This window comes from Xiphophorus maculatus, chromosome 19 (genome assembly GCF_002775205.1).
Source record: "Xiphophorus maculatus strain JP 163 A chromosome 19, X_maculatus-5.0-male, whole genome shotgun sequence".
Taxonomy (NCBI): Eukaryota; Metazoa; Chordata; class Actinopteri; order Cyprinodontiformes; family Poeciliidae; genus Xiphophorus; species Xiphophorus maculatus.
Genome location: NC_036461.1, coordinates 11,646,398 through 11,671,770, shown reverse-complemented (window position 1 = coordinate 11,671,770; position 25,373 = coordinate 11,646,398). Strand labels below are relative to the sequence as shown.

Below are 25,373 nucleotides of genomic sequence, written 5' to 3'. Positions count from 1 at the left end.
GATAATTCTGCAGAGATGATAATGTAATGAGGTGCTTGAAAAGGCTATGTGCAATTTAAATTTAAATGTAGAGTTGATGTAATGCCAAAGACACTTGCACATGGTTTTCATGAGACATTCAGAACTGACGGACTGTTGCCTTTTACTCTTGTTAGACCATAATGATGCTTGAATGAGAATAGCATATGGAGAGGAAACTTGCTCCAACGGGAAGGAATTTTTCCACCAGTTAGTGAAAAGGAATGTGCTAAAGAAAAATTAGTGTTCTTTTGATTTTGATCACCTTTAAAGATGGCATATGCCAAAAGGAACCATGAGGCAGGTCCATTGACCTGAACTTTCTTGAAGTTGCACCTCCATCTGCTGATTTATTTTCTTGAGCCTTTTTCATAAATCTTAGGTCTCTTTGGACTGAGCAACACATGGCAGTCTTGGATTTGCAGCTTTTTTCCATCAATAAAAGTACTCCCTCTGAAATAAAACATTCTGAATATTTTCCTCAGCTCATTTCGAAACCTCTTGACTACTCACATTTCTTTTTTCTTTTGATACTGGAAAAATACAAACTGCTTTTATAGGTTTACTGTAGAAATACATGCCAGTTTATAAATTCGGTTTGGTTTAATGTAAACATCGGGAAGTTTGAAGGGTTTCAGTCGATTTATTTTCGCATGTATGTGGAACTATCTATGTATGTTGCTTTTTAGTTGCTGTACAACAGGAAAGTCATGCTGCTTGCTTTTCCAAAGTTGGATTGTTAACACGGGTGGTTAAATATTGATTTAGCATGCTTGGCCATACGAAAAATGCATCAAAAAGACTTATTTTCTAAGGCTATTCATTCACTGTGTATCCCTTTTGACATATCATTAACATTTTACTTCCTCACTCACAGTCTCAGCCAGCAGCAAAACAATTGTTGTTTCGGATGAGACAGAGAAGACCATGAAGGTGACATGGCAGCCAGCGCCTGGAAATGTGGTCAACTACCGTGTTACCTACAAACCACAGCCAGGAGGGCGCCAGCTAGCTGCCAAAGTACCTGGTGGCACCACCTCTACCGTTCTGAGACGCCTTACCCCTTTCACAACCTATGACCTGACTGTGGTGCCAGTCTATCGTTCCGGGGAAGGCAAAACAAGGGAAGGAGAAGGAACAACATGTATGTTGGAGTTTTATCATCAACCAAATCCTGATCATGTACTTTACAGTGCAGAGTTTACTGACACATTTATTCTTTGCATTTCAATTCTCCTCTCGCCAGTGTCACCTTATAAAGGTCCCAGGAATCTTCAGACATCTGAACCAACAAAGACAAGCTTCAGAGTGACTTGGGATCATGCTCCTGGTGATGTTAAGGGCTATAAGGTCAAATTTCACCCTGCTGAGGATGACATAGACCTGAGGGAACTTATGGTTGGTCCCTATGACAATACTGTTGTGCTTGAGGAACTCAGGTGTGTATTTACATCTTCCCTATACTAATTTTGCATTTTTTTAAACCATTAAAAAATTTTAGACTACATATAATTATGACATTTGTTGGTTCACAGAGCTGGTACTAAATACACAGTGAGTGTGTTTGGTATGTTTGATGGAGGAGAGAGTGTGCCACTGGCTGGAGAAGAGAACACAACATACTCTGATGCACCTGAACCTCCTCCATATGATGGACCAAGTAAAGTTGCTTAAGATTATTCTACAAAACACCAAGATATGATTTGAAAATATTTGAAAATTGAAACAAGAGTTCAAACAACAGAAATATGTACATTTATATAATTATACTGTGCCTTGCAATGGTTTTTAAAGTACACCTCTAACCTTTTTATGCATTGTCACACTATAATTGTAAAGGATGTTTTTCTTTATCTTGGACAGGAAAGCTGACAATAGTTCACAAATACATGAAGCTAAATGCAGGCCAATCCTTAAAGAAAACCTGTTTGAGGCTGTAAAGGGCTTTAGACTGGCATGGAAGTTCACCTTCCAGACAGGATCCCTAAACACAGTAGTGGTAACTGATATGGGCAACAGGAACATCTCCATTAGCCAGAGGGTTGTTCTCCTAGGGCGCCAAACAGGCTAGGACCGCCTCTGCGTAAACACACAACCAAAGCTATGGTGGTTTAGATCAAAGCACATCCATGTGTTAGAATGGTCCAGTGAAAGTCCAGGCATAAATCCAACTGAGAATCTGTAGTAATACTTCCAGATTAACATTTGCATACAATCTCTATCCACTTTGTTTGATCTTAAGCAATTTTGCATAAAGTAAACGAACAAAAATGTTGGTCTAAAGCTGATAGATGTACCGCAAAAGACTTGCAGCTGTAATAGCAGAGGAATGTAGAACTAAATGCACACCTCCCTTCGCAATTTTATTTGGAAAAAATACATTGATTATTAAATTATCCACTAATTTGTGTTGCTGAATCACAAAAAAAATCAAAATAATATCCAAAGGCTTCAACTATAGTTGCAATGTGAAACAATGTGAAAAAAGTTAAAGGCATCTGAACATTTTTGGAGTGCACTGTATCTGTCGTCATATAAAGTAACATCTCCAGTGTTTGGTTTTTCTGCAGCAAGAATCTAACACTGGACACTATAAATTTTCACTTAGAAAACTATGCTATAAACACTAACACTGTAAAAGACAAAGAGGTTCTCTGAATGCCATTCCTGAAAGCAAATTGCCTTGTGCAATAGCAGATGTCAAGGAAGACTCACTTGTCTGGGCTTTTTATTTTTTGTTTGCATTGCTTTGGATCCTTTTAATGTTTCTTCAGCCCAAGCATAGTCAGTGCAAAAAGAGCCATGCACATATAAGCTTACTGCACGTATAAAAAGCTTTACTGCTTAGTGAGTAAGAGTGACACACACACAGTAAGTGTGAGAGGAAGGAAAATGTTGTGGTTCACTGGAAAGAGTCGTGAAGGTCAGTTGGATATCTTGCTCTTCATAAGGAGACATGCTGATTCAGTGACAGCTTTTTGCACATGGAAATTACGTGTAGATTCAAGAGGACAGTGTCTGCAGCATGCTTAACATAAGAATATTCTACGTTTAGGTATTTTTGAAGGGATTGCTGTACATACACACTTGTTTATCATAGTTGCTTGACTCCTTTTAGTTCTTATCTTAATGGCAGTGTGAAATATGCATGTGCATATTGCACACAAGACAATTACTTTTTTACATCAAACAAAATGAAATAGAAATAGTAATAATTACTTATTTCATCGGTTTTTCAGAAGTATCCAGTTATACTCATTTTGCATCTCTACAAATTGCAGAGTTTAGCGACTGTTAATCAAATGTTATGTAACCTCTTTTCAGTTGCAGTAAGTGGCACTTAGTGTAACATCTGACTATTTCCACTGCACATCTGCATTCTTCCTCTTGGCACAGTGGATCAGACGCCTTCGTTTTCATCATGCAGGTGTTAAAAACAGGATGTAAATATTATGTTGCTTATCCAGAGAGGTACATTACTCTCTCCTTCAGAGGCCTTTGATATGTCAAGGGCCATTAACAGCACAATCCTCCTGTGGGACACACTCATGGATGTCGAAAAGCACAACTGTGAAAAACATTTCCCTAACAACGTACTTCTGGAATGATGATAATTGTACCACCTGGAACCTCTGGCGTAAAATACTGGGAAAAAAGAAGAAAAATGCACTAAGAATGTTTTGTAATGATGTTTTCATTGTCCTTTGTTGAAATGCTTAGCATACATTTTCCCTCTTTTATCTTTTCATTCCTTCTTTACATCTTATATTTTCTCCAATGCCTCTGTCATCGTTAATTTCTACCACAGACACCATTTTTTATGCATTACAGCTTCATTGTACCTCCTTTTAAATTTCTATCATTGTTTTATCATGAAATGTCAGACAAAATGTGTAGAACCACTGCAAAGGCTGACATTGTGCTGCTGGTGGACGGTTCCTGGAGTATCGGACGGCTTAACTTCAAGACCATTCGAGCGTTCATTGCTCGCATGGTGGGAGTCTTTGACATCGGTCCTGATAAAATTCAGATTGGTGGGTGTAATTAGAATAAGCAATTTCATTTAAAAGGCAACACATTATGAGACAAGTTGGTCTTACAAAGGTTTATCATATTTTCAGGTCTTGCTCAGTACAGTGGTGACCCAAAGACTGAGTGGCACTTGAATGCTCATCCAACACGGGACTCACTCCTGAATGCTGTAAATAACATGCCTTACAAAGGAGGAAATACCATGACAGGTACTTCAGTCAGAGCTGGCTGTAAAGATATGATTTACCTATGCAATCATATTTGTTGGGGTTTTCTTCAAGCTGTTTAAAGTGGTGATCAAATCATTACAATGTTTTATCTGCAGGACTGGCTCTTAATTTCATCCTCCAGAACAATTTTAAAGAGAGCGTGGGGATGCGACCTAGTGCCCGAAAGATTGGTGTCTTAGTTACTGATGGAAAATCCCAGGATGAAGTTGTCATCCCCTCACAGAGCCTGCGTGAGCAGGGCATTGAGCTGTATGCCATTGGTAAGCAAACTTCATATTTGTGAGCTTTTACAAGCATAACTGTGTAGAACAAATAATAAATAGCAATAACATGTCATTTCTAGGTGTGAAGAATGCAGATGAGAATGAGTTGAGATCCATTGCCTCCGATCCGGATGAAATCCACATGTACAACGTGGCTGATTTCTCCTTCCTGTTGGACATTGTGGACAATCTTAATGATAACCTCTGTAACAGCGTGAAGGGAGGTGTGTATGAGTTTGGATCAAAACACAGCATCATGCAAAAGTGTTCACCCTTTGAATGTTTTGAGATTTTGTTAGGTTACAGGCACAGACTTTAATATATTTTAATGGGGTTTTTGAGGCAGACCACCAAAAAGTACTGTTTCATTGTAACGTGAATGGAAAATAGAACATAGATCACCATTTATCTCTTCAAAATAGCTAAAATTAAGCCTGGTTTGAAAAAGAGCATCTGTGAATAGTGTTATAAAAAATTCCCACAGATTCGCAATACAGGTTACATCTGAACTTTAATTAGACCACAATAAAAATATATATTCTTTGATTCTAACCACTCCACTATAGCAATTGTTATGCAGTTGTTTATATGTACCGAATAAGAAGACATACAATTTTTTTTTTACTGTCTGAAGTTAAATCAGCTTAAGCTTGGCTTGTTTTAGATTAGTTAGAATGGCCAAAATAATTTCTATTTTTAAATACCAGAAAACTTAGTGAGAATTTTTTTTTTTACACTTAGAAGACAGTTATCCCTGATACTGACTAACTTTTCTGCATTCAAAGAAAATTACAAAATATATTTTAAAATGTTCTCGCTACGTTATCTGGCATTTAGCAATAACATAATTTTGGTCATTCTTTCTGTTGATCTATCCTACAATCCATTTAAAATACATGAAAGTTTTGTAGGTTGTGGCTAGAAAAATAAAAGTTCAAAAGGTATACTTCTAAAGCTGCTGTATACTTATCTCTGAATAACAGAAGAAGCAACCAGAGTCAACATAGCTTTATGTCCACACACTCAATTCTCTCTATAAATGGGATGCATTAAGTCATATACCTAAAGTCAGTTAGATGTCTGGTTGTTTTGTGGAAAATTGAATGTAGGCAACCAGCCAAGTGCCTGAAAAAGTCTGCAGATATGTTATTTTCTATGTCCCCAAATATTTTTTTTCTCCCTCTCTGGAAAAGGAAATTGTCTACCCCCTTAATCAAATTAAAGAGCTGTTTGGGAAAAGCCTAGCTACTAAGTGCTCTGTCGTGTGTAAAATTCTGTTAGGTCTTGCAACAAGAGGGGAATGGTATGTTTTAATTATGTATTTTTTTTCTACTATATAAGTTACAGAAAGAATTTAAATCAGTTACTTCCTTTTTAACTCCTTCTGATTAAATGATAGAAGTGAAGGAGTGCTTTCGAATTATATTATTATGGTCCTCTGTGGTTACTAGTGCAACAATTTCCATGTCAAAACAGGAGGAGCCCCAGATGCACCCACTGATCTCGTGACATCAGAGGTGACTCACCAGTCCTTTAGAGCCACCTGGACTGCCCCCGACGGCCCAGTGGAAAAATATCGAGTGGAGTACATGACTGTGTCAGGATCCCCACAACAGGTAGCCCATATTTAATCTGCTGCTGTCTTCCAAAAATGTCATACCTGCCAATAATTGAGTTCATGCTAAAACTGCAGTCAGCTGCTGGGTGCTGATTGGATGTTGGCTTAAAGCTCTTCTGACAAACAGCTTCCGATACTAGTGGGAAACTTCACTCAAGCAGCCTCCTGTTTGTGTTGGCCTCCATGTCAGCATCTAATTACATTACAGTCTGCTAGAAGGCAAGGGAACACAAACACACAGCTCTCAGTGTTGAGGATTAGAAAGCAAATGTCTCCATGAGTGATAGCTTCACTGGCCAGCAGAGGCTTGCCACCACCGTTTGTGAAACTGATGCGTAAATCACAATGCTGGTGTTGTTATCTTTTCTTCAGTTCTCAATGTTTTGTTTGATGCTGAATCTTGTGATGAGTTTTTATTGTCATTTATGGATTGAGAAATGGGACAGCCACGTTTGGGTTGAATTCATATAGAATTTTTTTTTTCTGCTTTTAACTATGGATACTTTAGTCTCATGTTGGTGTTGATTTAAAGTAGATAAACAACTTCCAACACTCCACAAATCTATTGAACACAACATTGTATATTTTAGCTTGCACATTCATCTGTTCAGTTACATGCAAGTATGTACCGCATGGCAATGACCAGCAAACAAATTGTTTAGGACAGAGATGAATTCTGTGTTGATGAATGTGTTTTGGCACATATGGTTTTTATGAACCCTAAGAGCAAAAGCAAAAGTCAATGTGAAGATGTTTTGTGAAGTCTTTTACCAACTTTCGCTCAGAGGCTATTTAGCAAGTTAGAACAAGAGCATAAATGAATTATCCAAATAAGCAATGAGCCTGACCACGCTACCAAATTAGGGGCAAGGTGGCTTACAGAGAACAAAGTTCTTTGGAGTGGCCATCAAACAGCCCTTATGTCAATGAGCTTTTATGAGCATGAAAGCCCACAAACCTGACTTAGCTATACCATTTTTGTCAGGAGTAATTATGGATGCACCGATATAAAATTTTGGGCTGATATTGATATCTGACACACACACATCTATCTATCTATCTATCTATCTATCTATCTATCTATCTATCTATCTATCTATCTATCTATCTATCTATCTATCTATCTATCTATCTATCTATCTATCTATCTATCTATCTATCTATCTATCTATCTATCTATCTATCTATCTATCTATCTATCTATCTATCTATCTATCTATCTATCTATCTATCTATCTATCTATCTATCTATCTATCTATCTATCTATCTATCTATCTATCTATCTATCTATCTATCTATCTATCTATCTATCTATCTATCTATCTATCTATCTATCTATCTATCTATCTATCTATCTATCTATCTATCTATATATATATATATATAGATATATAGATATATAGATATATCTAGATATATATATCTATATATATATATATATATATGATATCAATAAATATTGGCTATCAAGCTAACAGCAATATCACTGTCAGTGTACCCTTTCGACAGGTATGAATATATACCTATTATTATTATTATTATTATTATTATTATTATTATTATTACTATCATTATTATTATTATTATTATTATTATTCATAATAACCCTTATAACCCTTATGAATAATAAGGGTTATTATTCATACCACTTTGACAGCGTGAACAAATGACCACATCACCTGTATTGCTTCTTTGCTTCACTTAATCACCCCACAATCCTGCACCACGTCACTGTAAGTGTGGCACTTATACCATGTAGCCAATCCTTGCCCCTTATTAAAATACACACAAATGAGACTTAGCTAATGTTAGCCCAGTTTTACTTGTTGCACCAATACCGATATGTCAAAACAGGCCTAACATTGGCTTTGTTTAAAAACATTTGATTTTACAAATATATATGGTAGAATTATTTTAAAAACAATTTTACCAAATACTGTTGAAATAAATGTTCAATTCTGACTTAAATAAACTAGTATCACTTTAGTAATCTGTAACTTAGTAACTACAGATGATTTTTGGTAATTCTAGCTAACCTGAAACAAGAGAATTGTTGTTTGATTTAATGTCCCACAAGACCAAAATGGTTCTTGTGTCATACACATTTGGATTCAACTAAAGCTGCCCACAAATGGTAAACAAAATTCTTGTTATTGTTCAAATGGAATAAAAGTATATTGTTACAGACCACCTAACTCTGTGTACTTTCATTAGGTGTTTGTTGATGGTAGTAAGACCACCACGGTTCTCCAAGGCCTCACACCTCTGACACAGTACCTGGTAAATGTCTACTCAGTTGTGGGAGAAGACAGCAGCGACCCACTGAAAGGAATTGAAACCACATGTAAGTCTCCTTTTTTAAAGTCATAAAATTCACCCATTAGTTGCTCCAGTGAAATTAAATGATATAAACATGGTTAAAAAAACTGAAGATTTCTATAGAAAAAAACAAAAATCTTGTAATGAATCAGAATTAGGAATGAAAAAAAAATACTCAAAAGTGCGATACTGTTGCTCATGTTTGGCTCAGAGTCAGAGTCACAGCGATTTTATGCATTCAGGAACTGTGAATCCAGTGCGGTCTCCATTAATAAAATGTTCAAAGGTGACATTTATATCTTGCTCTAGAAAGAAACGAAAGCAGTAATAAATCTCAATTAGATGGAAGTTTAAAAAGAATTTACTGGATTATATTCGTTTTCAAAACAAATTTTGGGCTTTTGTGCCTGTTTGTTTTAGGCTTTTATTTTATGTTTTATTGGTGCTTTCTAGAATGACAGGTATTAAAGAGTATATTTAAAGCCACACGCAAAAATGTGTTGTTTTGTTTTAGTTGTTTGTTTTAAATAGAATGGGGCATACAAAAACATTCAAGCATATTGTGTATTTTTATCAGAGATAGATTAAACCATGCAGAGAGTACGTAAATGCAAGTATTGTCTGTGTGGATGCATAAACAAAGTGGTTTCATTCTTTATGCTTTTTTTTTCTTCTACAGTGCCTCTGAGTGCTGTGAGGAGGATGACCATTTACGACGAACAGACAACCACCATGCGAGTCAGGTGGGAGAAGGTTCAGGGCGCCACTGGGTACATGCTGCTCTACAGCGCCATCAATGCCACTCAACCCAGCATTGAGCAGGAGGTAACACAGACACTACACTAAGAACGCATCCTGTCGGCACCAGAAAAAAAATTAGCAACCATATTTTAAGTGTTAACAAACCGAATAAATGTGAAGACATTTTAAATGGCAACAACAAATCACATTTTTTATGAATACAACTCCTGAAAACTGAGAGAATAATCACTTTGTACAAGCCAGTAGTTTTTTTTTTTCCATCACATTGTTAAGCTGACAAAAAACATAGAGAGACATTGTTAGTCACAAAGGGGTGGATTAACTGTGAGCTCACTCTGCAAAGGGAACATCAGGATTTGTTCATGAAGTGTCAAACCCAGTGGGTGAAACCAGATTCAACAGATGTCTTTAAAGCTTAAGATTTTCTCACCAGCCCCATGCACATCTGTGTCTTTTAGAGTAATTCACTTTCTCTCTGACCTTTTCGTTGTTTGTTTGGTTTGGTTGCCTTGTAGCTGAGAGTTGGAGCAGGTACAGCTGATGTCCAGCTGGTGAGGTTACTCCCCAACACAGCCTACACACTCTCCCTCTTTGCCCTCTACGGAGAAACAGCCAGTGAACCACTGACCCAGCAGGGTGTCACCTGTATGTAGTTACTTTTGCACCAGAATAAATGAATTATTTTTAAAGAATTTAAGGTTACGATACTATTAGCGATGTAAAACTAACATCAGGTGTTTTTTGTTCAGTGCCCATGCCACCTGCAGGTGAACTGAGAGTTCGTGATGTGACCCACAGCACCATGGTGCTGTACTGGGATGCTGCTCCTGGAGCTGTTCGTAAATATATCATCACCTACCAGGCTGAAGATGGAGAGGCTAAAGAAGTGGGTTTGTTTCCAGTTTTGTCAGATTTACTTTAAAGAAGCAACAAAAAAGAAGCTAAATCTATTATTTTACAGTTATTTCCCCAAGGAAAAAAGAGAAAACATCTATATAACACAACACCAAACTGTTCTGAGACTTTCTGTATGAGGGCTGTGCAATAGTTTGTTTTGTTTTGGGAAATATATTATCCAATCAATTAGTATGCAGTCTCTAGGCAGGATTACCACAGCCTGGATGGATATGCAAACATATACTGTACAAATACATATTTAGATTTTTAACCAGTGAGTGTTTCTTTATGACTTCAGATTTATCTCATTCCTAAAATAAGACTTTAGAAAAAATAAGAGAACATTCATAAGGATTAGCCAGTTAGTTTTAACAGAGGATGTCCAATTGTGATAATCATCCTTGATTTAAAGGGTTGTTTTCTAAGACCTTTTTACAACAAAGTTTTTTCATAAGGTTATGAGCGATTAGTACCTTAATCGGTAATGGCAAACTCTTGCCGCCTCCTTTAAATCCAGATTTGTAGCTCAATGTTTGCTAGACAAACATTCACTTAAATTGCTATAATATTTTTTGCTTTTGTTAACATTTCACGTTCTCAGTTACCCAGAGAAGAAAAAATTTACATGTACAAGTTTCACCACGAAGATGGTTTATGGATCACCACCTCCTGCCTCAATTTCCTGCGTAAATAATACTGTTTCTCAGTTAAAAAAAAAAAATCACTCAATTGAGCTTGATCCTTTTACAGATTATCTGTCTCATATTATACAGTAAACACATGGTGATAGTTTTAAAACATATGTAAAAAACTTAGTAAAAGTTACATATTGCTGCTTTAACTACTTTTAAATCTTAACAGAAGCGTATTTTATACTTACCTTTAAGTAGCATTTTATGCCTTTAATGTTTACCTTTGACTGTTTTTAACACTTCCTTTTCCAAATGCATATGAGGGATTTTGTGGGATTTCATGTCTGTAGACCAGGGCAATAATAAAATCACTCAATTGTTTTATTTCAATCTCTTATTGAGCAATCAGTGCCTCCTCAGAGAAAACAGTGTTTATGATTCCTGTCCTTCTTTACTTCTGTCTTAATAAAAACCTAAGCAAGATGTTTTACCAGTGCTGTACTGTCTTTGCATTGCTTGTCATCTGTTAGAGCTATTAGGCTCAAAGGTGATGAATTTATTTAGATTGTTTTGTACGGATACTTTATTATTCTGGCTTAGCCACTGTAATGGAGTCAGCAGATGGTTGGTCGGACATTTGGGAATTTTCTGAGGTCCAGCGAAGGGATTATGAAAATATCAGAATTCGATTTTGCAGGAATTAACATTTGGTTATCATGGACAAATAGTTTATGGTTACATGCCTCCTTTTGGGAGTTCTTGGGCAAGAGCAACAAAACCTTTGGTCTGCATTTTGCTTCATCCTCAACCATAAATCAGATGGAGGTGATCCTTGAAGCTCCAGTGGTAAAAGCACACATGTGAAAGTGGCTGCAAAGGTTGAGGATGTGTGTGATAGAAGCCAGTGACAGTGTGCCACAAACAGCAGGACAAATTATCCCCTCGTGACAATCCCAGTTCCAGTTCAGGCAAACATATAGCTGCTGTTAATGGATATCAGTTTCGGTCTAGTTAGTAATATTAATTGAAGATGATACTTTGGAAGTTAAGTCTTTTTCAGTACTACTTTGAAACCTGAAAGTATTTATTTTATCAGCCTGGTAAAAACCAGTGCATGTTCTCTAGCTTGACAGTCCTGGTGTAGGTTATATCTTAACATTTTTGTTGGTCTTATGTTATATTTTAATGTTCTTTGTTTTCTTTGAAACAAAAGATGGGTTTTTATTTACTTTAAGAGATCTTCCAAATTAACAGAAATAAATCACTGAAATTAATTAACATGAATTAATTCCTCATATCAGTATGAGGAATTAATTCATATGTTATATATGTTTTACTCTGTAATATTGAATGATTCTACTTTTTGATACTATTATAATTTATCAAGATGCACATGTATTTACCCATCCTGTGTGTTTTTCTTAGCTTGAAGTGGGAGGAAGAGTGATAGAGAAACAACTGGAGAACCTGATCTCACAGACTGAGTACACTTTAGCCGTCACTCCAATTTATGACGAGGGAGCTGGGCAGCCAATGACTGGATCTGCAATCACAGGTATGAACAATAACCATTCTGTCATTGAGAACATTGTGTTAGTAGAACAGATTCCAGATGCAATAAAACTATAATTTTTTCATTCAAGATGTGGTTCCAGCACCAAAGAACCTGGAGTTCTCGGATGTTACCCAGACCAGCTTCAGAGCAACCTGGGAGCACGGGGCTCCTGATGTTGCTCTGTACCGTATTGCCTGGTCTAAGAAAGGGGAAAGCAACTTCCTAGATGTAATAAATTCTTGAACTGAATTTTATTTTCCAAGCTTTCGTTCTTTGACTCTGGCTTGGAGATTGTCTTCATGAAGATTTTGATTATTTTTCTGATCAGGCCATTCTGAACAGCGATGAGACAACCCACGTCATGGAGAACTTGGAGCCAGACACACCATATGAAGTGCGTGTGACTGCAATTTACCCAGATGAGTCAGAAAGCGAAGATCTGATGGGCACTGAGAGGACATGTAAGATACTTGACTTATAAGCGATGTGATGAAGTATTACGTACAATTATTACATTTTTACTTGACTAACTAATTTCTTCCTTGGACTTTGATCAAAGGTTAGAAAAACAGAAGTTTTTTGTATTTCCATCAAGAAATAAGCCTATAAAAATAGACATCATGCCTTTCTATTTCTGCCTCTGTAGTGCCCAAGGGTGTTAGTGGACCAAGTAAGTATGTTTGCGGTAAAACAAAAGGATGCTTTTTCTCCATTCCAAAAGCATGTTTTATTACTTCATCCAGTCATCAGAACCGTTTTTCATTGGACTACTTTCATTTCATCATCAAGGCCAGTCCATAACCCATCCACTGCTCCAACCACACTGCAGCTGTGTCAGTGTGGCTTTACTGTTTTTGTGTGTCTTTGTGTTGTACCAAACGACCATGCTTCACTTCCATGACTTGGTCAGGTTCAGTGGCTGAAGATGGATTTCCACCATGCATGTCTGGCAAAGTAGAGATTTTGACCCTTGTTTTTTTATGTCCATTTCATCACTCATCCCCTTCCCATCCATCTATCTGTTCATCCATAAATTCATCTCTCCATGTATTAATTGCATTATGAGTTCATCTGTCGTCATCATCATCCTCGTCATCATTATCATCATCATTCCATTGGTGCTGAAAAGGATCCATTCCTTCTTGAGAAAAGACAAACCCCTGAGGAGTGTCTTTTCTTCTTTAAAGTTGCAGTCCTTCTTAGTTAACAGCTACTTAGTAATATCTAAGGATTGATTTACTAAAATAAAGATTTTAATGACAAATGACTCATAAACCAGAAAGAACTGAAATGTTGAACATGCCCTTGAAACACTATGAAGGACTATGACTTTAAAAATATAAGACTATACGTATGGCTAATGCTTTTACTGCAGGTACATTTCAATGCATTAGAATATCATTGAAAACAAAAAACTGGTTTGTTGAAAACATTTTTCAATAAACCAGTTCAAAATGTGGAAGTCACATTATATAGATTCATTGCACACAGAGGGAGATATTGCAAAAATTTGTTTCTGAAAGTAAAGGCAAACATGTAATTGCTAAAGAAGCTGTCCAAAATTGAAAGTTAAATAGGAAGACAAAGTGTGGTAGAAAAAGGTTTCACAAAAAGTAATAATGGCTATAGTCTCCAGCAGATTGTGAAGCAAAACCCAAGTTTAGGGAGGTACTAACTGTAGTCAGTATTTCCATAGCCATCCCACCTATATGTATCTATGTCATGAGCTACAATTGTTGCATTCTTTGTGTTAAACCACTTCTGAACCAGAGACAATAAATGAAGCCTTTTATCCAGCCAAAGGAGAAAAGTAAAGTAATTTTGCTTTTCCTTTGTAAATCAAGATCCCACTAATAAAACACCTTGAGCTTCCTAAATACTTCAGCAGAGCAGTAATACATGCAAGGGACCTGACAAAGTATTCAATTAATTTACTTTAGAGAACAGCAACATACTGTACTTTCAGAATGCCAGAATTTCTGTATTGACAGCCTCTTTGTGTATTAGTCTTATATAATTTTTAATAAACTTTTGTCTTTTTATTAGCTGCAAGCAAAATTCACAGAAATAAACTCTTGAAACATGTCCCTTTGTGTATAATGAATCAATATACGCGTAATTTTTTTATTGCTTAACTCTTTGATGACATTGTAATTTATTGAGAGACACTTGTATTTGTAACAGATGTTGATGTGGCTGTAACAGTGATAAATGTGGGTGCTTGTATGCTTTTCAGTGCCAAGAGCACCTCCCACCAACTTAGTTGTGTACAATGAAACCACCACCACTCTGAACGCCAGGTGGACCCCACCTACGGGCCGTGTCCAGAACTACAAGATCACTTATGTCCCCACGGCTGGAGGCAGGAGTCAGACTGTAAGTCCTGATGCTATCGTTGATTCAGTATAAGGTATTTTAAAAAAGTAGAGTTAAAGAACTGCTTCAAAACCCTGTAGATTATAGAGAGTAACACACCACAATAGAGATCTCAATAATTTATTCACTTTGAGATAAATTTTGTGTAGATTTTCCTCTACAGATGTAATTTTTAGTCATCATTGCCAATCTTAAACTTTAAATGTAGTAGGTTTAATTATCATAGCTGTGTTTCTTTTTCTTGTTATCTTGGTGTTGCTTTCATAAGTCGTCCAACAGACTTTTCTCATGCTTTTTACAGTCAGTAAAAATTCTTTCTGCCTCACAAGTGTTGCCACAAAATGCAATATCTGTAAATCTACAACTCTGCTTATGGTATTCATTATTTGGTTCATTGTGATTCAAATCACTTTCTCTCTCATACTACCCACCATTGAAGGTCTTTCTCTGATTATGCAATTATTGGCAGCTTTCCAAAAAGTATAAAAGTCTTTTTGGATTGCAGATGCAGATTTGGTTTCAATTTACTGTCACATTTGTCACTGCTTTCAAAAGCAAGACTTCAAAACAAAAACAAAAACAATGTTAAACTTCGGCTGCATGCATGCTCACACGCTACTCACAGACTGACAGTAAAATGAATTAGATGTGAAACAAACTAGGTCTAGCGCCGAATGTTCCATCCAACTTTGATTAAAATGTCTCTCCCCCACCACTTCACTTCAGTTGAATGGAAGAACTTGGATAAGACAGTTACGGTTTCATATTCTCCGTTAAGGTTAAGTAAATACAGTCCTTTACATTTTACACAGTACGATTTTTGCGAGAATAAAGCTATGCTCAAAATTTAATAGACTTCATGACGACTTAAACTTTCTGCCATACTTTCTCATCTTGCAGCCTAACTTGGTAACATTCTATGAACATCCCACTTTTACATAGTGTTTGCATTGTGATGACTGTGACATGTTACTTTTACAATGTCTTCTAGTATTATTTTCCATACTAAAGCAGTATGTTATAGCCATAGGGTTAGGGTTCATATATATATTTTTTTTCTCCGAAGAGTTTTTGCGGCGCTAGTGGCTCGTTTTTTTTTTTTTTGTACAGTAGGCAGACAGGAAGGGTGAGGAGAGGGGGGAAGACATGCAGTAAAGGTCGTCGGGACCGGGAGTCGAACCCGCGACGTCCGCGTCAAGGACTAAGGCCTCCAAACGTGGGGTGTGCTAACCCCCTGCGCCACCACAGCACGCCCCATCTGCTTATTCATTTGATCACAAATCACAAAGTAATCACAAAGTAGATAAAAGTGTTCCAGCTGCAGCCGCTCTGACCATGAACGCGTTTCCACCGTCCCAGCTCGGCTCTGTAGCAGAGTGATGCCCCGCCTCCAGGCGCCAGGTGCTGTGCTTCATTACTGATCAGATGAATATTTATCAGGGCAGACAGAGCGTCTGCATGGCATCTCATTAGACTAAATAATTTTATTGGGTTAGTGAAACAATTTCTAAGTAGCATTTATGTTGATTGCAGTGTCTTAAAGTTGGGATGCTACTAATGTGAAGTTTTTTTTGGCAGTCATGTCTAATCTGTTTTAGCTGGTGAACAAAATGTGGATACGACTGTCAAAGGCTTTGCTATAGTGTTATTTTCGTCACACTGCATTTTCTAGCACAATTGAAACATAATGCAATATTATTAAATTAGCAGCAATAGCTTAAAGTAATATTTTTGCTTGAGTTTCTTTTCAACCACTAACATATACCTTCCTACAAAAGTCATTGTTGATTAAATAACTAAAATATGGGTCAGTCTTGTTTTTGTGAACCAAGACCAACAATCCAGTACAATTGACAGCTGACAAGATGAGGTATTTGCTTGTTTCAAACAGCCCCACTGTGCTTTGTTCCCATGCTGTCCTACTTTAGTTTTGTTTTTTTTAAAGTCATTGCTCTTAGTTTTGTGCATTATTCAACCAGTTTTTCCAATAGATTTTTTTCAAACATGTTAAACTTTATGTTTAGCTTTTTTCTGGCAATCATGCTGAACAAGTAAAACTCTGTGAAATGCATGAATGTATAAATAACATGAGCAACGTAATGAAAATGAGAAAACCTTTTCCTCATTAAGCCCTGAATTTCCTTTTTGTGGTTCCATTTAATCATAAAAAAGCTCTCTGAACTGATGTCTCTCAGGCATTATTAAAATCTTGTCATTTGACAAACTGACCAATAAAGTTCAAGGACCAAAAAGCAAGACCAACAAAGGGTTTATATCCATGAACATCATATATTTTTTTTATTTTTTGCCTTACTATGCAAAACTTTTATATTTAAATGCGTTATTATTTACATCATGTGCAATCGCAATGCCGGTGTAATTTCCCAAGGGTTTATCATGCTTCATATCAGATCAAAAGTTCTGCATACACACATGGCTCTCCAAAGGCTTCCCAATGGTTTGCTTTTTTTCTTTCTTTTTCTAACTACATTTATGACAGCAGGCAGAGGAAATGTTTTTGCTTTAGTACCAAACATATTATAATTAATCTGGTCATTTAGATTTTATCACACTTAAAGGCAGATAAACATTTAGAAGCTCTCCCACTGGGCTCAGCATAATCCACTTTATTCACTGTCTGGATTTTAAGATTTGAACCAATCCCAAAGAGTTTTGAGAATTTTAACCTGCTACAAAGATGTTTTTCAGGAAATAAATCATGAGTTTGTGTTTGTGAAAACTGACAGTTCCAAACTAATAAAACTTGTGACCATCTGTTTTTCTTTGTTGCTGATAAAGGATTAAGCAACTCACTTAAAAGGCTGTGAATGTTTTGCCGTTGATGTCATGGATGACAAAAAATTCAGACAGGATTTAAGTGTATACAAGCGAGCACTTTAATGTAAAATATTTTCACATGCCTTTAGAACAGATATTTTGTTGATAATTGTAAGGCAAAAGCACTATAGTAAATACATTTTAGTCTTGATGAGCATCTGTTCCTAGCATCAGAGCAGAGATTTACTTTGGCAGAATCACTTTGTACCGTTCATATCTAAAAGCACTGAAAACATTCCCTTTTAGAGAAATTGATAGCCTTGTAGTTTCTCAGGTAAAATTTTTTCCATCAGAAATTTAAAATCTAGAACCCATTGAGGAGTTTTTGTCATATCAAAATCAGATGGAATATATATTTCTGATGATTTTTAAAGACTTTTTGTGGAAGCAGAAAGTGCAGTGTTCTTTATTTGTTTGCAATGAGACAAGACCAAAGTGAATGTCACCTATCTTAAAAGCACTCCAATCTCTAGTTTTACTAAGTAGTTTATAGATATATGCAACTATTAGTGATAATAAACTATTCAGAGTGTAATGATACATATCTTCGTATCAAAACTATCAGGTAGAGTCATGTTGGTTGGAACTGAATGAATACACATAGTATATTTACAGTATGTGCTGAATTAAGTGTGCAATTCATCACTCTGGAGAGGAACAAAAAAACAGAGTACAGATGTAAACATCACTGGTCATATCAAAACAATTTCAAAGAGATTTAAAAACGTTCTTAAATATGAGCACATTCTTATTTACATATTACAAACATTTTCAAGTGGTTAAATTGTTCTATCCAAGCACAACTTAATTCTTTTACTTTATTCTACGAAGAGAGTAATGCTACTTTGCTAGCCTACATTCAGAAAAACTTGATCAACTTGGAAGCTATTATTTCTGTCAGGTGTGGGGTCAGATGCACTGAATCTGCTCCCCCCTCCCGAAAAATATGAATTGTATGTATTTATGACAATAATGACACACATTGTGCATTCCAAACAGTCCTTTGATATATTATTAATGTGCAGTCTAACAATGCAATGATGATATATTGTGCCAATGCAACTGAGAGCCAACATTGGTGCAAACATGAGGCTGCAAATATAGTTATTCAAACAGAGAAACAGCAGCAGTTGCTTTAAAAATAAATCCCAGTTTTTGCACAATAACTTTAACTGCAAGTAAAATATCCAGAATAAAAGTGAAATGATATATATGTTTTTACTGCGCTCTCTAATAAATCCAATCTAACTTCATGTAATCACTGACAGCTTCATTAAGGTCGTGTTCAGAGTTGCAATATTACCAAAAATACCTACTTATCCATTTTTAAAGGAGTGAGAGGTTGGTGAGAGGAATTTCTTAATCAAGCAGCATTGTGAACTATTACAAACACACCAGACAGCTCAGGGCTATAACTGTGAAGAACAAAAGGATTATGTTATAAAACAGCATCTCAAACTTTGAATATCTCATGACTTACTTATTGTCTACGCTCTCCCAACTAGACCCAGGTGGGCGGGAAAAAGACCAATGTCCTGCTTCCCAAGCTGACCCCTGACACAGAGTACTCAATTAGCGTTGCTGCAGTTTACGCCACTGGAGTCAGTAGGGACCTTAATGGAATTGGAAAGACCAGTAAGTAATTTATCATCTTGGAGCTTGTGTGAGCCAAAAGCTAAGGAAGTACTTCTACCGTACTAAACATTTTATTTCTTATCGTGTGAAAGAGCCTCTGGGTGGTGTTAGAAACTTGAGAGTAACAGACCCCACTACCAGCACACTGAATGTCCTGTGGGAACCTGCTGAGGGAAGTGTGCGTCAGTACAGAATCTACTACGTCCCTGCAGCTGGAGGAAATGAAGAAATGGTAAGAAGGAATTAAAAACGACCACATGTTCTTATTAAGTATTTATAACATTTTCACCACTTTTCAAACCTTAGTGTGTTGTGTTTCTATGTAGGTCCAAGTTCCAGGAAGCACCTACAACACGGTTCTAAAAAATCTGGATTCTGATACAGTTTACACTGCATCTGTGGTTCCAATTTATGCTACTGGAGAGGGACTTCGTTTGTCTGAGAATGGGAAAACATGTAAGTACAAAGTGAGAGTATAAATTACATTAGACTTAGACTTAGACTTACATTGGTCCAGATGTATAAAGTAAAAGGTAATCTCCTTTAAAAACAGCATGCAGTGTTTGGAAAAGCTTGCATAATGCCAGTGGGATTGTATTCCTGAATCAGAAATCCATTCATGTCTGTCCAGAGTGAACTCACTGGCCTCAATTTCTGGCCTGCTCATCCCAAATGCCCAGATTCTTCAATAAGTTTGCCAGCCTTAACTACTTTCATCACCCAAATCTTTCATAGCCAAAACCAGTCCAGTCAAATTTAATTACTTTCTAAGGACACATAAAATTAACATTACTTGTTAAGTAGAACATATGGAATAACAAAAGATGAGAGGGTTCTGCTTGGTGAGAACTTTGACTAAGGGCAGAGATTTTCCAGTTTCTCCCACAGTTAAACCACCAAGCTATGCTGGGAATGAGTCAGCATTTTGTGGGGTGATTGCGTAGGAAAGCATTCCTCTGGCCTGGCAGTGTTATAAAGGGGTCTCCTCTGTCTTTACCGTAATAATAATAATTTATAGGCTGGAAGAAAGAATAGTGGTCAGGATAATGGAATGACCTAAGAATGGGGGAAGGATGTGTTGAGTGTGTGGCCTTTCCTTTTAGGAAAAACTAACAAGGGATAAATGAAAGGATGGCATTATGCATTCTATGACTCTCAGTTCACTTGGTGTGGGTCATGCTCCATGCATGTCACTTTTACCCTGTTTTTCCCTCCTATAGTCATGACCCATTATAGTTTGTGGCTTTTTTTAGTGGTTTATGTTCAATCAAACCTTATGAATTCATGCAACCGTTGCAGAGTTAAATTACATGTATTGTATTTTGTTAATAAGTCTATACAAAAACAGTACCTAAAGGATGAATTATTTTCTTTCCAATTGCACAATCTCTATTACATATTGTAAAAGAATCAGGAGTTCTCTGTACACATTGCACATATTTGAAATTAATGCAAATTAATCAACAGTTCAGGTAAAAATTACAAGAATCATTGAGAACATGTAATGAAGAATAAAATCGTTTATCAATAAAACAAATCTGCTCACTGAAAATTATAGAGAGCCAAAGGTGACAACAATTAAATAAATAGGTGCATGATCACAAAATAAACAAATCTTAAATATTTAAATGATTTATTTAATAGAAAATTAATTCATTAAATATATAATAAAATCAATTAAATAAAGCTTAGAAGCCAATTGAGATAATTTACTAAATGCATGTTTAACTATTTTATAGTTTCTGTTTCTTGCAGTATCACCATGAAATAATTTCAAAGTTGCCCACAACAGTCGAGGGGCGGCGCTATGGCTGGGGCTAATTATGGATCTGTTTGACTCGACTGGTTTTTGAAAATCAGATCGGACCTTCTATTGGAGGATTTTCATAATCTTTCTCATAAGGTCTTTGGTGAGACTTTAAAATTAGCAGACAACACAAAAGCAAAATATTGTCATCCAGACTATATAAAGTCACAGAACTGATTGTAAAATGAGTGAAGTTATGAAATAATTAAACAGCAAAAAACATAGTATTTCAGGATATTTATACAAAATCACAAACTACCAACTGATGCAAACACACAAAAGGAAAACATTTAGCGAGGAAGAAATCTGGAAAGGGTGACCAGTCTTTTAGTTCTAATACGTTCTAATTGTATAGACAGATTCCAACTGAATTGTGCACATTTGTATTTGAACCATTACAGTCAAATTCAGCTTTATAATGCCAGATCATCTAAAATTATATATCCCAGTCAGCTACTTTTAATGACTTTATCAGACCATAGATCTAACTAAGCTAGATTTTTGATTCAAAACCATGAGAAGTGTGATCTTATCGTTGTTATGCTCCACAAAATTGAATGCTTGAGAGCCTGTCAAAACATAGAATTTCCTATTGTATTATATGATTTAGAAATTGATAAAGCTTTAAAATAAAAATCATAAATACGTCTAGCTTTTTAAAATACTGGATGTTAATGTATCGTATTTTATGTGAACGTATCTTATATCCTAAGGAATGTTTAACTGTTTGAAATGGCTTCAATGAGGTCATGATATGATGTTATTGCTAAGATGACATTTTACATTTTTGCAAATAAGAAGTCATCTCTCTGATGTCTAAGGAAGGAGTTTTTTCTACAACTTTTCCTAATGTGACCAACTTTTGCATGGGCCAGAATTCACTATTTGGCTTGATCCTGCACTTGTTTATTTGTTTATTATGATCTCCACTAGCCATTGCCGTGACAATGACTAGTCTTCCTGGGGTTCACTTAAGAGATGTTACGTGCAATGATTCCAATTATTGGAGTATTATTGGATGATTATTGTTCGAGTTCTACCTGTGTTTTCCCATAAATTTATATGGTTATTACAGGGTGCAGTGCAGAGACTAAAACATCTGCTTTAGGTTTGTGGAAGAAAGGCTTCACATGGGACTGTGCTTTTCATAAACCTTTAGGGCACTGACAAGAAGTGTCCCATTGATAGTGGTATTGTTAAATAATGACTTAAACATGCCTCTATTGGTTGCTTGGGAGAATAGTTTCTATTTTATTGAAAAGATTGGATAGAACCTTCCTCTGGCTATGCATAAATTTGGTATGGACCTTGGTATAAAAACTCTGATGAAAAAGTGACAGCGATAGCCAGAAGAATCACAAAGAAGTCATTTGTTGAAAACACAACCAGCTAGTACTCTCTTACCCTTACATTTCCTATTTTACCTCTGTTTCTACCTCAAACCATCTTGTGTCCCTCCATTGTTTATGGATCGGCAGTGGAGCGGAGTCCTGTCAGGAACATTAAGGTCTTCAACCCGACAACCAACACTTTGAATGTTCGCTGGGAGGCAGCCACAGGTCCAGTCCAACAGTACAGGGTGGTCTACGCTCCTCTGATTGGTACCAGGCCTTCTGAGTCGGTGAGTGTCAATCATCCATTCAGCAAATATGTATCATATTTCCTTTTTGTGTTCCAGAAATATTATGTTATTCTTACAATGCTTTAGATCAATACCGTTATTTAAGATTAATGGGCCAAAGTGAGCCTTATCCAGTGGTTTTTGGACCAAAAACTTCAGATCACCATATGTTACATTACACTGTTAAATTAAGTTGGTCTGTTTATCAGATGAATGCGAGAATTGTTCATGAGCATAATTACTGCCAGCTGAATTCTTCCCTGTGTCTACCTACTTAAGCCTTAACATTAAACCTTTTTGTTAAACCAGCAGTTCTTTAATTGTATTTCCTGCTGTCTCCATAAAATGTGCCATATGTTATAAAAGCGCCTACACCTTCATGTGAAAAGGATCTATAAACATTTTAACAACCAATCAGTTTTTTATTGAAAGCTTCCACCCTTCCTCAGTTTTAAATTTTCAATTTCTCATATTGTAATGACCTGATAGTCAATTAAAAACTGTATTCTTTTCCTTTTGCATGACTAGCATCACTGATATATATTAGATTAAATACACTTTATTGTCCCCATTTGCATTAAAAAAATACAGTAATATTTCACTACAACACCCATATTGCACACAGTATCATATACCAAAACAGTTTGTTTGGGCTTATCTCAAATTATTAATTAGACCGACACTATCGTGAATAAATGAAGATTTGTACCATTTGGTATTACATTTAATCATCAACAACACGTAATGATGATGAAGAGGGTGATTTGGGTCAGCATGAATAGCTTTAGCCTTCCTTGTTAATTTGCTAAAGATGTGCGAGCTCTAGCAGACATATCCCCATCATTTTGCTACATATCCTTACAACACTGTTTAGTCTGTGCTTATGTTTCAGGATATGTTGGTGGCAATGTGGCCTTTAATTACCCAAACTGCAAGTAAAACACCACCTGGAGATTTATAGCTTTTATTATCTGCTTTACTGGTGTAAGCCAGTGCATATCCTTGTACACTTATCCTTCCAGGCTCCTCACCAGATTAGATGTCAGAAGACTAGAAGTGATACAATCAGAATTAAAGATAAATGAAGCCAATTAACACTACAGAGATAGTGGAACTGCTGGTCCACCAGTCACTTTGTTTTCTTCAACACCTAGAATCCCCATTGTTGCTTACTATGTATATACATTTTAACCCTTTAATAACATGTCAGTCCTTTCTCTAAGAGAGACTATCATCAGGCCAAACCCCTCGAGGATCTCTGACCTTACTCTGTCTGGGTATTTGACGGAAACAGAGATTCAAGAGAGTAATATTTTTTGAAGTCAGTAAAAACTGTCAGACTGGGTTAAATAAATGCACAATTAGACCATTAGACCACCACTTTTGGACTTTATTGAACTTTCCTACTAAGCACACAAAAGATCAAGCAATTTTAAGAAAGAAGAGAAAGGTAGAAGAGCTGCACCACATCTGTGTGAAAGTACACACATACTGACTTGGATAAATGTTCATCACATTTACCTGAAGGGAAAATTCTCAAAAAGTCCCCACCCCATTTTTTTGTTTTGTTTTCTTACAGACACCCTAACAGGTGGTTTCTCTCTTTCATTCTTATATTGGCAGATGATTTTTCCCCTATATAATTCATATCTCACAAACAGCACTAAACTTTGATAATGTGACCCTCTTAGCTTTGACTGTAATTATTAAGCATTAATATGTCTGCTATTGACCTTCTGTTCAGTTTGGAAATGAGACAAACACATACATTTTGAATTTGCATCCAAAATTCTAAATAATAAATAAACAAAACAAAAGAAATGAAAGTTTGTTTGTTTTTTCTGATCAGATTTTGGTGCCAGGCACCACCACCACAGCTCTGCTGACACAGCTGCTCCCAGATACTGACTATAATGTTGGCGTTGTTGCCTTGTACAGCGATGGAGAAGGTCCTGCTGTTAGTGATGCTGGAAAGACACGTAAGTCCCTGAGATCAGCTGTTAAATGACAATATTTGCATGATGCAACAAGTTTAAGGAGCGATTCTCTCAGCCTTCTTTCTATTTTGCTGCAAAGGACCTCTGGCTTCCTGTGATCATTTGAACTGGACTTGGTTTTATGAATGTCTTTCAGTCATTTGGGCATTTGATTTAAGATATTAAGAAAACCTTATAAAGTCTTAATAAAAAACACTTTAAATAATTCCAAGAAAGTCTGATCCCTTTAAAGAATGGTGTAGTGTTGGAAATGTTCACAACTCCTGACCCCTGCACCTTTTTCCCATCCTGCTTTATATCCACAGTACCCCGAGGTGGCCCAAGAAACATGCGTGTATATGACCCCACTACCACCTCTCTATCTGTTAACTGGGAACATGCAGAGGGTCCTGTCATGCAATATCGCATCACCTACGCCCCGACTACAGGAGACCCTATTGAGGAATATGTGAGAATCTTACCTCTATGTATTTTCCACTTTATTCTCTTGAAGTGAAATATATAACTAAATACATAGCTGTATGTATTGTAGCTTTGAATAATAATACGCTTTTTATAATATAATATTGTCTTTTGTGCTGCAGACTTCAGTTCAAGGCAACAGAAACAATGTGATCCTCCAGAACTTGGATCCAGACACACCATACAATATTAAAGTGACTGCCATCTATGCTGATGGACCAGGAGGAGAGTTGGAAGGAAATGGACGCACAGGTACAGACTCCTTTGGGTTCCCATTTGCTTTATAAGAGTTAAAAGTATTATTGACCAC

The 25,373-nt window shown here is 36.4% G+C and overlaps 1 protein-coding gene across 6 annotated transcripts in view; it reads left to right on the top strand.

The window, feature by feature from the left end:
- Window positions 1-25,373, top strand: part of col12a1 (collagen type XII alpha 1 chain) — a 68,200-nt gene that overhangs the window by 20,177 nt on the left and 22,650 nt on the right. For 4 of the 6 annotated variants that reach the window (XM_023352232.1, XM_023352229.1, XM_023352228.1 and 1 more), the window contains 24 exons: window positions 896-1,162; window positions 1,265-1,457; window positions 1,554-1,678; window positions 3,903-4,052; window positions 4,140-4,259; window positions 4,376-4,540; window positions 4,624-4,767; window positions 6,020-6,159; window positions 8,377-8,506; window positions 9,161-9,306; window positions 9,759-9,888; window positions 9,993-10,129; window positions 12,198-12,327; window positions 12,416-12,555; window positions 12,656-12,788; window positions 12,974-12,997; window positions 14,564-14,703; window positions 19,047-19,176; window positions 19,269-19,408; window positions 19,503-19,632; window positions 22,462-22,604; window positions 24,454-24,583; window positions 24,907-25,049; window positions 25,186-25,315. In XM_023352232.1, the coding sequence (XP_023208000.1) occupies window positions 896-1,162; window positions 1,265-1,457; window positions 1,554-1,678; window positions 3,903-4,052; window positions 4,140-4,259; window positions 4,376-4,540; window positions 4,624-4,767; window positions 6,020-6,159; window positions 8,377-8,506; window positions 9,161-9,306; window positions 9,759-9,888; window positions 9,993-10,129; window positions 12,198-12,327; window positions 12,416-12,555; window positions 12,656-12,788; window positions 12,974-12,997; window positions 14,564-14,703; window positions 19,047-19,176; window positions 19,269-19,408; window positions 19,503-19,632; window positions 22,462-22,604; window positions 24,454-24,583; window positions 24,907-25,049; window positions 25,186-25,315 (3,360 nt within the window). The remainder of the gene's footprint in view (window positions 1-895; window positions 1,163-1,264; window positions 1,458-1,553; window positions 1,679-3,902; window positions 4,053-4,139; window positions 4,260-4,375; window positions 4,541-4,623; window positions 4,768-6,019; window positions 6,160-8,376; window positions 8,507-9,160; window positions 9,307-9,758; window positions 9,889-9,992; window positions 10,130-12,197; window positions 12,328-12,415; window positions 12,556-12,655; window positions 12,789-12,973; window positions 12,998-14,563; window positions 14,704-19,046; window positions 19,177-19,268; window positions 19,409-19,502; window positions 19,633-22,461; window positions 22,605-24,453; window positions 24,584-24,906; window positions 25,050-25,185; window positions 25,316-25,373) is intronic. The other 2 variants (XM_023352230.1, XM_023352233.1) reach the window with 2 other exon arrangements.